The sequence below is a fragment of the Pararge aegeria genome, chromosome 3 (assembly GCF_905163445.1).
Source record: "Pararge aegeria chromosome 3, ilParAegt1.1, whole genome shotgun sequence".
In the NCBI taxonomy this organism is placed as follows: domain Eukaryota; kingdom Metazoa; phylum Arthropoda; class Insecta; order Lepidoptera; family Nymphalidae; genus Pararge; species Pararge aegeria.
The window spans coordinates 4,795,533-4,808,432 of NC_053182.1; the positions used below are offsets into that span (position 1 = coordinate 4,795,533).

At 33.0% G+C, this 12,900-nt stretch overlaps 2 protein-coding genes across 2 annotated transcripts; one reads left to right on the top strand and one right to left on the bottom strand.

The window, feature by feature from the left end:
- Positions 1–976: 976 nt before the first annotated feature.
- On the bottom strand, positions 977–4,308 carry LOC120637151 (protein arginine N-methyltransferase 1-like). Its single transcript, XM_039908818.1, has one exon. It carries the CDS (start codon positions 4,201–4,203, stop codon positions 2,644–2,646), a length of 1,560 nt encoding a protein of 519 aa, XP_039764752.1. The 5' UTR covers positions 4,204–4,308; the 3' UTR covers positions 977–2,643.
- A 377-nt stretch (positions 4,309–4,685) lies between these two features.
- On the top strand, positions 4,686–12,872 carry LOC120637226 (intraflagellar transport protein 80 homolog). Its single transcript, XM_039908948.1, has 14 exons — positions 4,686–4,780; positions 4,867–5,034; positions 5,615–5,721; positions 5,815–5,993; positions 6,573–6,662; positions 7,461–7,598; positions 8,325–8,449; positions 8,666–8,914; positions 9,062–9,222; positions 9,343–9,552; positions 10,005–10,149; positions 10,897–11,050; positions 11,787–11,927; positions 12,690–12,872. The coding sequence occupies exons 1-14, from the start codon at positions 4,686–4,688 to the stop codon at positions 12,720–12,722; spliced, it is 1,995 nt and encodes a 664-aa protein (XP_039764882.1). The 3' UTR covers positions 12,723–12,872.
- The last annotated feature ends 28 nt before the right edge of the window (positions 12,873–12,900 follow it).

The window sequence follows — 12,900 nt, forward strand, 5'->3', positions numbered from 1 at the left end:
CCAAAAGATTTATGCTTTAAATCTATGTGTGAGCTACGGATATAATTCTAAAGTGTTAAATAATAGTACCTATCTAATTCCATAACCTAAACCTTCAAAATCATATTAATATAAAAATATTAAGGTTTTATATGAACATATACCTACCTAACCATCTAACACATAGATTCACTAAAATACACACTTATTTAATTCTAAATAACTTGAAAATAAACTTATGTCAGAAAGGCAATAAAGGTCTTTTAAAAATAATATACCTACCTACCTATTCGTATTTTACCCCACTAGTGACTTATCAATATGAAGGGGGTAATTGTCTAATTCTAAATCTGTATAACATTACTTAATAAGTATTTACCTCGGGTACCTAAAATGTAACTTGTATTTTCTTTTCTTTTTGAAACTCTCTTAGACTCTATCGCTATTACCTTCGTTTACCATTTAGGTGTTGTTATTAAACTCAATAATATGTATGTACTACATACGACTTTTTTGTTAGACGTATTTCATTTTCTACTTGTAAATAATAAGAAACACCTTGGAATGTATGTAAAGTATTTGAAAATGAAATAAAGATTTTCGTAGAAAATGTGTTTTATTAAACTACTTAGATACCAGACCTATTTAATAATAATTTATGAAATCCATCAAACTTTAGCTATTGATAAATAAGTGCAATATTGGAAAAAATATCGCATGACGTAATTAGCCAATCCAAGCTGCTTTTAAAAAGTTCATATCCCTTTATTAGAGGACACAGCTTCACATCTTTCAACAAAATTCAATCTCCAAACTAAATTGACTGGTCCTAAAATTGGTTTTTCTACATAGACGTTGTAAGAGGAATATACCTGTTGTTTGAGTAAGATTTGTGAGCATGGCACAATTATAGTATAATCTAACGCCAGTAAAGCCGCGGAGCTAGTAACAAAAATAGATAAAAACTAATAAGGATAAAGTTAATTAATAAAAAAAAAATCATTAAAAATATTTATTTCAACAGTTGAAATATTATATCATACATTCAGTATTCCGAGTACTAGATTTTATTTCGGGTGCTACAATTAGAGATAGAAACATTTGTTCGAAACATTTGTTTACAAAATAACTATAGAACCGAACTACGATTTTTTAAAGAAAAAGTAAATGAATTGAAACCGTAACATTATTTTTCTTAAAAATTAATGCCAAAAGTATGATTATTTTAAGAAACCATCACGTTGATTAATAGTTAACCCTAAAAACTTACGGGTTTTAAGCACACTGAACCAAAACAACAGCATGTATTAAAAAAGCTGGTAACATACATAGTAATTTACCAATACTAATTTGGCATTTTCAACAAAATATGCCTTTTTCAATATGTAGGTACTATTTTTTAAGTTACTAATAGGGCATGGTTACCATACTCCAGCAAAAATACATTATTAAAAAATACATACATACATTTTAATAAAGATTATAAAAAGTTTTAAAAAGATAAAGGTTTTATAAAAAGTATCATACATTAAAATAAACAACACTGCTTTGCTAGGAGAAATGGCAATTTTAAATATTATACTTATATCACAAAATATTACAAGCTATATGTAATGAAAGTTAAACTTTCTATAATAGTAAATTGGTAGAACATTTTTAACTAAATATTTATCTTGTGTACATAATCATCTTCGGCACAGAGCAAGGATCTCAAATCAACAATGGCTGTCTCCTGCTACACCTGCAGCTTTTCAATTCAATCTGGTTTAAACATAATTATCACATCTTGGGACAGATGGCATAACATGCTCTCTAAAAAATTCAATACATGTTGTCAACTCCAAGAATTGAACCCTGATCCCCATGATTGAACATGCTAACCACTAGACCAACAAGGCAAGATATTATAAAATTGTTATACTTAGATCAAGCCATTACCACCTTCTTAATGTAACTTACACAGAACAAGTTCTTCATTTTAAATATTTTTAAAGACAATGTTAATACTTTGTTTTTGATGTTAATACTTCAATTAAACAGCACATTGAAGTGTAAACAATATTTATATAAAACACCTCCTGTAATTGTAGGTTAAGCTAAGTTGGCTGTTTTGGCTTTATATGAAAGAATTATGAGAGAGCTAGGCCATAAGCCTTTTTGGTTTACTAATAACAGTATTCAATTAACTTTTATTAACTAGTGACACATTTTTTTTCTGCTCAACAATTATATATAATTAATAATAGTCAAGATTAAACAGATATTCCATTATTATTCAGTACACAAGTATCCTGCATTATTTAACAATGTGTTATAAGCAGAGTTATTATAACACATTGTTATTTAAAAAAAATATAAGGCAAATACGAAGGCTGTTAAGACTAAGAGATATTATATAGAGCTTGAAACCAAATCTGTGGAGAATTATATTATACATTTCATAATAAAGATCTAAGGTACATCATTTATTTTGTTGTCTGCACATCTATTGCTTATTCTATAGGTCTGATTGAGACATGTGCAGCATGCATTTTTTAGACTATATCACATTTTCATACACAAATTTTAGTAATGACCTTCACACAGTATAAGCTTTAACAGAACTCTTTCGAACTTAACTAAACACTCTTGTTCAGTCTAAAAAACTAATTTTAGTTGACATATTTAACTAAGTATAAACTTATGGCTCTTTCCAAAAATATTTATTAATACAGAGAGTCCTCTGACATCTGTTTTTAGACGACTGCAAGTGATTGTGCCTTCAATGACATCCCCTTTTTTGACCTCTTTACAATCTCTGAAAAAGAATAATGTTTGTTTCCAATGTGTTGGAGTTTCGTGTGGGCCTGTCGAGAAGGAAACAGTTTGTGGTAACTCAAAGAATGTATCAAAATAACCAACAAGGGATGTCACAAATCCGTCTGAAATTATTGGTAGTTTAAATTCAGAGGTAAAATTTACTATGTCAGTACTACAAGTATACAAGTCAATATCTTTAACAATACATGGTTCAGATATTATGTGGTTAGATGACACAATATCTACACTTGCTTCTCTTACCACCTCTGATTTCATACAGTTCATTTTATATCCATACACATCTGACCAGAACTCTATTAACTTTTTGTGCATGTCAGTATCTCCATTTGCTACAAGACTTATGTTACATCTATTTGGTAACAATATTCCTCCAGGATTTAAGCAATTATCTCTAGCATATATGACACTGTCCAACATCCCTTCAAAGAGTAAAAAGTATCCCATCCATTCTGATACAATAATATCAACTTTACTATCCAATTTTGTATTTTCAAGCCTGCCCTTTACTGTTTTAATAACATTTTCTAGTTTATTTTCCCTTATTATATCCATAGCATGGTATATTACATCAGATTGATCTAAGGCATACACTTTTTTAGCTCCTGCTGTAGCTGAAAACATGGACAGTATTCCTGTTCCACACCCTAAATCAAGGACCACTTTGTCTTTTATACTGTTTGTATTCTTTAAAATAGCATCCTTATAGCTTTGTGTACGAACCTTATCTGATAACATGTCATAGTGAATACCAAAATGTGCATAACTGTTGAAATATCCTTCATCGCATTCTAAAGGAACTTTGGAGACACAGTCGACTATTAATGTACTATCGCCTATATTATTCACAGAACCTCCATCTACAATAGATTGCATCGATACCTGCATTGTACTCATATCCTCCTTAGCCATCTGGAGGTGAGTCTGACTTTCTTTAAACTGTTCAGTCAACGACTGTATAGTCCTTTGCAGTTCAAGGAAATGGGCTTGAGATAAAGTAACTACACCATTTTCTACATTCGCGTGATACGTTTTCGGAGAGTGCGACTTTTCTGTTATAGAATCGAAGTCAAACATTAACCACTCATCATTTCCTACGGGCTGTAAGTACTTTTCATCGTCCCAAAGCGACTTGTCAGCACGCATTATATCCTCAGCGTTTGATTTATGAGTTTTAATATAATTTATTAACTTGATGTATGAATAGCAGTCCATATTAAACTTGATTTTCAGAGTACTCAAGTCAAATCCGTGTACTTTCTCACAGTGAACGACAGTTTCATCGACATTCGGAAATATATTTGAGCAAAATAAGCACGTAACTGGTGTTTCGGTAGCCTCCATTTCTTGCCATTCGTCCTCTTGGTAATGCTCGTCGTCCGAGCTAAGATCCGGTACGTCAGACATTTTGTATTAAACACTTTAATGAATTTTAATTTGATATAATATAGCGATTTTAACTTAGAATTCTTAAACCTTCAAAACCCATGTGGTAATTGGTAGGTAAATAATTAATGACATGACGATGACATTTAATTAATTTTAACGTCAAAAGCGATATGTCATAGTGGTGTTGCCGTTGCATACTTTGCGAACGAATGAATTAATGTTGTAATTTTTAAACAGTAATATTGTAAAAACAGATCCAATGCTTTCTTTAGTGTTAAAGATTTATTACTATTATCCCTTCGTTTTTGTGTCCCTAAAGGACTATCAATATTCTTTAGTAATGATTAAAGAAACAGTATTTTAAAAGTAAAGCTATTTTATTTGCAATGCTGCTATTACAAAAAATAGTGAGATTGCTTTTGTGGCGCTAAATTTGCTTTCCGTTGTCCTAGTAACAACATTCAAACTTTGTGAAAAGGGGACAGAAACTGTATATCAAAATGAAATTGAAAATATCTTTTTTTAAAGAACCCAAACATGTTGGAGTTGTTTCTTGCGTCAGCTGGAACAATATTGAAGACGTTTTCTCATGCGGGTACTAGTTTACATTTTCCAGCATAGAAATTTTGAAGTAAGAACTGGAATCATAAAATTTAACTAAAGTTTTTGATGCATTTTTAGAGACGATCACAAGCTTCTAAAGTGGAATCTTGTTAATGGTGAATGTTTAGTCGTAGCTACGCTACCGGAAGATTTTTATCCAATATGCATGCACTTGTTTCCAAAAGTAAACATCGGTGGTAACAAGCACCAGCAAGATGTTATTTTGATTGCATGTGCCGATGGCAAGTAAGTTTCATTTAAAATTATTTTTATACATATAAATAATTCCGTATTTTCTGGCACTCAAACCCATTTAGTAAGGATTCTGTCTAAACTGTCTGCTTCTACTTACTTTAATCAGACATAGACTTTTTTATGAATAATCCCTTTTACACTGCACTGTATTTATGACGTACTCGTCAGTCAGGTTTGGTACTTTTAAAATCTTTTCTTTAGTCTTTTCCATACTCCACCGTATTAAATTGACTATTATTTTTTGGTTTACAATTACTTAGTAAACTTATTACTTATTTAACTAATTACTAAATACAATAAAGAGTGCCATGATGAATACTGTCTGCTTTCATCAAGATACTCTATGTTGCGTTCAGTGTTATTTGTGCGTACAGTCAGACCAACCCTTTGGGCCAGCTTTTTTGACACCAGTAGGAATATCTCAAATCGTTACTCAGACTTTTTTTATCGTCATCGACGATATAATGGATAGACATAAATTTCTCGATATGCACTTGCCAGCCCTACAGCCTAAGAGGAAATTAACTGCTGTGTTTCATAGGTACTTAAAAACATTTAATATTTTGTCTAGATTTCATATTGTAAATAACAACGGTCGCATAGAAAAAAGTGTCACGGCTCATCAAGGTGCGTGTTTAGCAGCGCAGTGGAGTCCTGATGGAGCAGGTCTTCTAACAGGTAAACAAACATGGAAACAATACGAAATGATATTTTTATTCAGAGACTTGCAATTTTTATGTAACTTTCCCTTCAATGGTTTTTTTTTTTTAGCTGGAGAGGATGGATTCGTAAAAGTTTGGTCCCGCAATGGTCTTTTGCGATCTGTTATAATACAGTCTGATGAGCCATGTTACAATGCTATTTGGAATCCTGACAATAGCTCAATTTTGTACACGAAAGGAAATTCACTTGTGATTAAACATTTAAACTCCAGTACTAAGGTGACCAAGGTAGGCAAATTATTTAAATAAAACCTAGAATTTATATTATATATACAAAATATATATAAATATTGATAAACAAAACGTGGGTATAAAAAAACGATTTAGATATTAGAAACGAACACACAGTAGTGGCTTCAATATATTGAGAGTAACTGCTAAGATTCTTCTGCGGTAAGAGTCTCTTTCCACAATAAGAAGGGGTTAAGACCGTAGTCCACCACGCTGGCCGAGTACGGTTTGGTGGACTCCACATGCCGTTGAGACAATTATGAAGAACTCTCAGGCATGCATGTTTCCTAACGTGTTTTCCTTCACCGTAAGCCGGAGTAAAAATAAAATTAATAAACTAACTTAAGTGAAGTTCCAAAAACAATGCTGTTTAATATTTATAGGAATAATGTAATTAAGTGTATAATACACACTTAAGTAATATTTTTACTCTCTAAGAAAGAAGAAACAAGTATGCTCATTAAGAAACGCATACACCAACGACATAAAACAACACATTGAACATAAGTTGTACATTTCGCGGCTTTATCGCTAAAAAGCGATTTCTCTAAATTATGTATCTACTCTCTTTTACAGTGGAAAGCGCATGATGGCATAATTTTATGCATAGCGTGGAATGCAAACAATAATCTCATTATTTCTGGCTCCGAAGATGGGTTTTCTAAGGTAAGAAACGGTTTTTGTTTGCAATAAAGATTCACGAAGACAGTCAACATTCCGTTCCGGTTTTATAAGGTAGTAATTAAAAGCATAAGAAAATATAAAAACAAGATGCAGCCTATTCCGACAATATTTGAAATTCAGAATTCATTTATTTCAAGTAGGCCTAATATAAGCCATTTTGAAACGTCAAGTCTGCTCTGAAGATAATTTTTTTTATTTATTGTTTTTAATTCCGTGGGAGTGCCATGAATGCTTTTCCGAGATAAAAAGTATCTTGTAACACAATTTTAACTAATCGAAGAAGTGATGGAGTCGAGAGTTATATGAGGGTTTTGCGAGTTTGGAGTTGAAAAAATGAGGCTTCTGATCGCCTCAGATGGAGAAATTTGCTTGACCAAGCCAAGGCCCACTCGGGTTATATATATACATAATTTTACATGAATTTTCCTTGAGTAGCCGTTCCCCGCTACTTCTATTTCGTCTGAGGTTGACTCAGTTGATTAAAATATACATGAAATGCTCTTGCAGCCTTTTCTTTCTTAACTTTAAATGGGGAACAGTTCTGCATACAACATGTTTGCGAACTTAACAGTTCACGCAACGGATTAAGAAAGGTATCAAAAGGAAAAAGTTCCCCGTTTATGCACCATTTTTCATTGATAATCCACCAATAGTAGGGCTATTGGTCGTAGCGAGTTATATAGCACCTTCTTGAATAGATGGACTCTCCAACACAAAAAGATTTTTCAAAGAAACTGTTTAGCTAGTATCGCTTATGTACGTTTTTATAACATTTTATAGATTTGGGATTCATTTGGTCAGCAAATTTCGGTGAGCGTGAAACATGATCAGCCAATCACAAGCGTTAGTTGGTCACGAGCCGGAGATATGTTCATAATTGGAAGCTTTAATTTAATACGGCTTTGTAATGCAAATGGAGTAAGTAATGTGAAATATATCAATCAAGTAACAGTTCAAATTTTAAAAACAGTTTCGTGGAGTAAGTTAAGTCAAATATGTCAATCCAGTAACAGCTTAAATTTCAAAAACAGTTTGTTCAGACGAAATGAATCTGAGCATGTAACATCTTACGCGTAGATGTCGATGCTCCAGATCTTCAAGACCAACTGTGCCTCAAAAGCAAATAACCTTCGTCTACGAAAAGATGATTGTTTGATGGAGTTGTTCGTGATGCCTTTTTGTAGCACTGTTTCACGAAGCATAGAACATACCGTGTTCATTATCGTCATTCACAGCCCTGCTTGAACGGCAATGCTCAGTAAAATCTCTTCAATGTCGGATGAACAGCATTGGTCCGTGAATTGCTGGATTTCTCTTGTAAAAAATGAATAGATGTTTAATACCAGGTCCTCTAAGTTTTAATTTTAATTGGTATGTATCAATTAGATCATATTCTGATCATATTCATCATATTCATCATATTCTGATCATATTCATCATATTCATCATATTCATCATATTCATCATATTCTGATCATATTCATCATATTCATCATATTCTGATCATATTCATCATATTCATCAGATTCTGATTATATTCTGATCATATTCTGTAATAGTGGATTTAGTGATTCGAAATCTTATATATAATACTGACATATCTTATAAGTTATAACAAAGCGTTAAGTTTTAAAACTGTTTCAGTGGTCTCACTGTCTTGATCGTCCTTCAACTGGCAGCATTTACAGCATTGCATGGTCCTCCGATGGCACACAATTGGCTGCAGCGTGTGCTAATGGCCATGTTTTATTTGCACATATTATTGACAGGTTCTGCATCTTTTAAATCGTATTTTGAAACAACTATTATCTTTATAAATTTATTGCCAGTGATTCATTAGATCATCAGATTTTTAATCCACCAATCTATCCATCCAATCAGCCTATTATTATTATAAATTGTTTCTCCTCTGCTCGATCAACTACTGCTCATCTAAATTTATTTGTAATTTATCAAAATATATTTTTTGTTTTTTTCGATTTTAGGGAATATACTTGGAAGAATTACGCGTGTACGCAATTTGGGCGTAAAGTTGTCGCCATCAAAGACATATTAACTGATCAAAATGATCAACTCGATTATCCAGACAGGGTAATACAAATCGCGTTGGGTTTTAAGCACTTAGTAATAGCTACGGTGAAACAATGTTTCATACACAAATTGACGTCATGGAATACACCTGTAACATTTGATCTTAAGGAAGGAACTATCAGCATGGTTTTGTTAGCAGAAAGGTAAATAAAAAAAACTCATATACAAATGTTTTGTTAAATAGTAAAATGCAAAACATTCAAATGTATAACCTAAAATGAGAAATATAGAAAGTATTAATATCATTTAAATTGATTAATGATTGTTATTTAAATGATTTTATATTCTAGGTGTTTGTGTGTAATAGAACGAGCTGGTATCTCCATATACAGTTATATGGGTCGTTTGCTTGCAAGCCCACGATGTGGATCACGACCAGAAACCATAGGGAGAGCTGCAGTGTCCTTAGGACCAGATTCGTTGGCTTTGATTGACCAAACTGACAGAAAAAGTACGAAAAACATTTCCTAATGATGAAATTATATTCAATAAAATTTACTTTTAAGATTTGATAAGTTTAACATATAAATATGGCCTTATATTTTAATCAAACATAAATCATCATTTCCAGTAATGCAAGTATTCGATTTACCCACTGGATTAGTTGTACGCAGTTCAGTGGACAATACAGTCACGAAACTGGCCCATAAAATGACCGTGTCAAGTATAGCGCTAAGCCAAACTGGACCAATCGGTGAAAGACAAATTGCTTTGCTTGATTATAATAGGGACTTATATGTAGTCACAGTTAAAGATCCTAAGTCAAAATTCACAAAACTGGGTAAGTTATCTCTTAAAGTAAGTCATTGAATCAGAGATAAGTAGAATCTGTTGATTATCCTGTATTATGACGAATTGCAATAATAAAGTGGCAGTAGATAAACCCTCGACTATGTATGGAGCCGGAGCGAAGCGCTGGACACAAATGGCATAAGGACATGATCTGTGGAAATCACTACAAGGGATATATTCAGTTGCCAAAGCCCATCGTTTGAGGTGATGGCCTGGTGAATGCGTTGTATTTTTTAGAGTTTTATAAACTCTAGGACATAAACATTAGAGTTGTATAAACTCTAAATAAACGTATTGATTTTAATCATATATTTGAAGAATCCATATGCGTATAGTACTGATTTTAAACACAATAAAAGATGAGTACTAATAAACTAATAATAAATAATTTAACAATTTAAACAACAAATGAATATTAAAATTTTTAAATTAATACGCCAGGGTCTCAAGTGCTAAGTATAATATGGAGTGCAGACACCGAGTTGCTTGTTGGTTTACGGGCAAACTCTGCTGTTGCCTGGTGTTGCACGCGTGCTGCGACACAGCCTGACTGGCTTGCACTTACCACCGTCAGCAAAGACATTACGTACGTACCAGACGACAAGATTATTAATAGCATAATTTAATGTAGCTTTTTGATGTGATACATCTATAGGTGGAGGGTAAACCTGATTTTTGGCGTGGCGACACAGGCCGTGGCGACTAATCGCCTCGCTGCTGTATGATAGAATATATTTACGTTAATGAAAGTACTTAAGATGTAACCTTTTTTTTTGTTTTGTCAAATTTTTTAATTAAAACATTTTGTACATGAACAAAATAATGTAGTCATCATTTTCTGAAAAAAAATCTTAATATTGAATTTTTTTATCATGTCATATTATTTAGTTCCTTGTCATAGTCTGTACTTTTGTGCTTTTACTTGTACAAAATAATTTCGATGTTGCACATTTGCCAGGCGTCCCGTGACGGCTCACATTTTTTTAAACTTAGTTAATTATAGGTTTTACATTCTCCTAGATCCTTTTACTACAAAATATTTTGATCATTGTTAATCTAAAATAATTGCGTTAAATCAAATACTTTGTTTAAATTGTATGTATGTTTGAAATTGTGATTAGTATTTGTAGCGAAAATGTTATTCTTGAATGTTATTATTAAGCATACGAAAACGTCATAATACCTACCTGTTTTGAGACATTAAAATGTGGAATAATAAGAGATACACTGTGGTACTTAAGTAATGAAATAATGATAACATCTATAGAAACATCCAATAATCATCGTACTAGGTTTTTTTTAAATAATTTAACCTTTACAATAATTGTTTTAGTGATTTAGGTCGCAATCCCTGCTTGCTAAGCGTTGAAGAAGGCGTCGTTTGTATCTGCCGTGGTAATGGATCTCTTCTTCATGTTGCGCTTGCTGCCTTTCCTGAGAAATTATTGAAACACGTAGCAGCTAACATGTGGCAAGATGCATTACACGTAATATTTTACTATTTTTTTTCTAGTTACGACTTCACCTTTAGGAAGTCTTAAATATTCATTTTTGATTTTGTTAATCGTAAGTACTTTTTTGATGTGAAACATCTATAGGCGGAGGGTAAACTTGATTTTTGGCGTAGCGACACAGGCCGTGGCGACGCATCAAATTCAAATTCAAAATTTCTTTATTCATGTAGGCCTATCACAGGCACTTATGAGGCGTTCATACATATTTGTTTACATAATTGTAACGGGATGGTGATAACTTCGTTCGCCAACTGAAATCTAAAGCTACGAGGGTTCCAAACGCGCCCTGGTCTAAGAAGAGCCCACAACAAACTTAGTCGGGTAAATTTATTTTTTTGTTATCACCATCTTCCAGTAAATTTAAATTAAGCTATGAAGCTAAAGCAATTCACACCCAAGCTTTATTATCGTTTAAATAATCCTTAATATTATAATAGGACGCGTCATCGCATCGTCACGCTATATGATTGAATTTTTATATTTCGTATGTTACAATAAAAATGAATATTAATTTTGTAATAACAGTCATTATTAACCTACTTACAAATAGGAGTGGTTATCCTCTTGGTTGTATTTTTTTTTATTTGTGGAACAAATTTGTAATGCTTTATCTTTTCATTATGCAATATTTGCAATAACTTACAGAAAACAATTTTGATTTTTCACATCTGCCAGGCGTCCCGTGACGGCTCACACGTTTTTTTTCCAGCTTTGCCGCACGGTAGAAGATGAGACTCTTTGGGCATGTCTAGCGGTATTAGCTTGGCAACATAATCAGCTGGCAGTCGCAGAAGAGGCATTTGCCTTGATACATCAGTACTACCAAGTCTGCTACATTCAACATTTGAGAGTGAGTTTCAACTCTATTTAAAAAAAGTAGAAGCCCTTAAAGTGTTATGTTAAAAGTTTTTTTTTGTAATTTTACTTGAGTTTTAGAATAGTTATCTGAAAACTCAAAGAGCCTCAAATGCGTTGCTGGCATTTTGAGGAATTTGTATATCTGCCTCCTGAACATTTCAAAATCGCTGTTCTGAGGGAGGTGAGGCCCACAGAGATAACATAGAGATTGTTTTTCACAATCTTAGTTATTCAGCAAGAAATGCTCTTTGTCGACACGAGATTGTCGGTAGGGTGATAACTAGCGACGATCAAAGCTTCCCACCAGACTAGACCAGATAAATTAGTGTAAAGAACCGAACCCGGGACCTACAACTCAAAATCACATCGCTTAGGGAGTTCGTCAGAAGAGATTTCCGATTGTAAAGCAGCCGGCCGACTACGTGTTAGTAGGTATAGGTACTTCGACGTACATTTAAATATAATAAATAACACACATCGCCATCTAGCCCCAAAGTAAGCGTAGCTTGTGTTATGGGTACTGAGATAGCTGATAATACACATAAATACTTATAATATACAGATAAACACCCAGACACTGAAAAACATTCATGTTCATCACACAAACATTCTCTAGTTGTGGGAATCGAACCCACGGCCTTGGACTCAGAAAGCAGGGTCGCTGCCCACTGCGTCACTGGGCCGTCAAATATATTTGTTTATTTGCATGTTTTGAAGCTGATACGACAGCTCACGGTACCTACCATTTTTACAGAGTACGATTCCAGAGAAACTACCCGTCAACTAAATGTTATTACAACACATAAGCACCGTAAACTATATTTTATATTGGTAAAGTAACACCTACATAGATATTTCATTTTTCCTGACTGGAACATTAGGGGAACAAGATTTGGCAATGAAAATAGCTGTGGTGGAATGAGAATTTTGTATTTGTATTTATAAATCCACGCTTTATATTTTTG

Bases quoted from the DNA above. Each gene is read 5' to 3' on its own strand.
- LOC120637151 (XM_039908818.1), bottom strand. From the start codon at position 4,203: ATGTCTGACGTACCGGATCTTAGCTCGGACGACGAGCATTACCAAGAG.
- LOC120637226 (XM_039908948.1), top strand. From the start codon at position 4,686: ATGAAATTGAAAATATCTTTTTTTAAAGAACCCAAACATGTTGGAGTT. The intron at 10,150-10,896 runs GTACGTACCAGA...TAATTGTTTTAG, and splicing joins ACCGTCAGCAAAGACATTAC to TGATTTAGGTCGCAATCCCT. The intron at 11,051-11,786 runs GTAATATTTTAC...TTTTTTTTCCAG, and splicing joins TGTGGCAAGATGCATTACAC to CTTTGCCGCACGGTAGAAGA.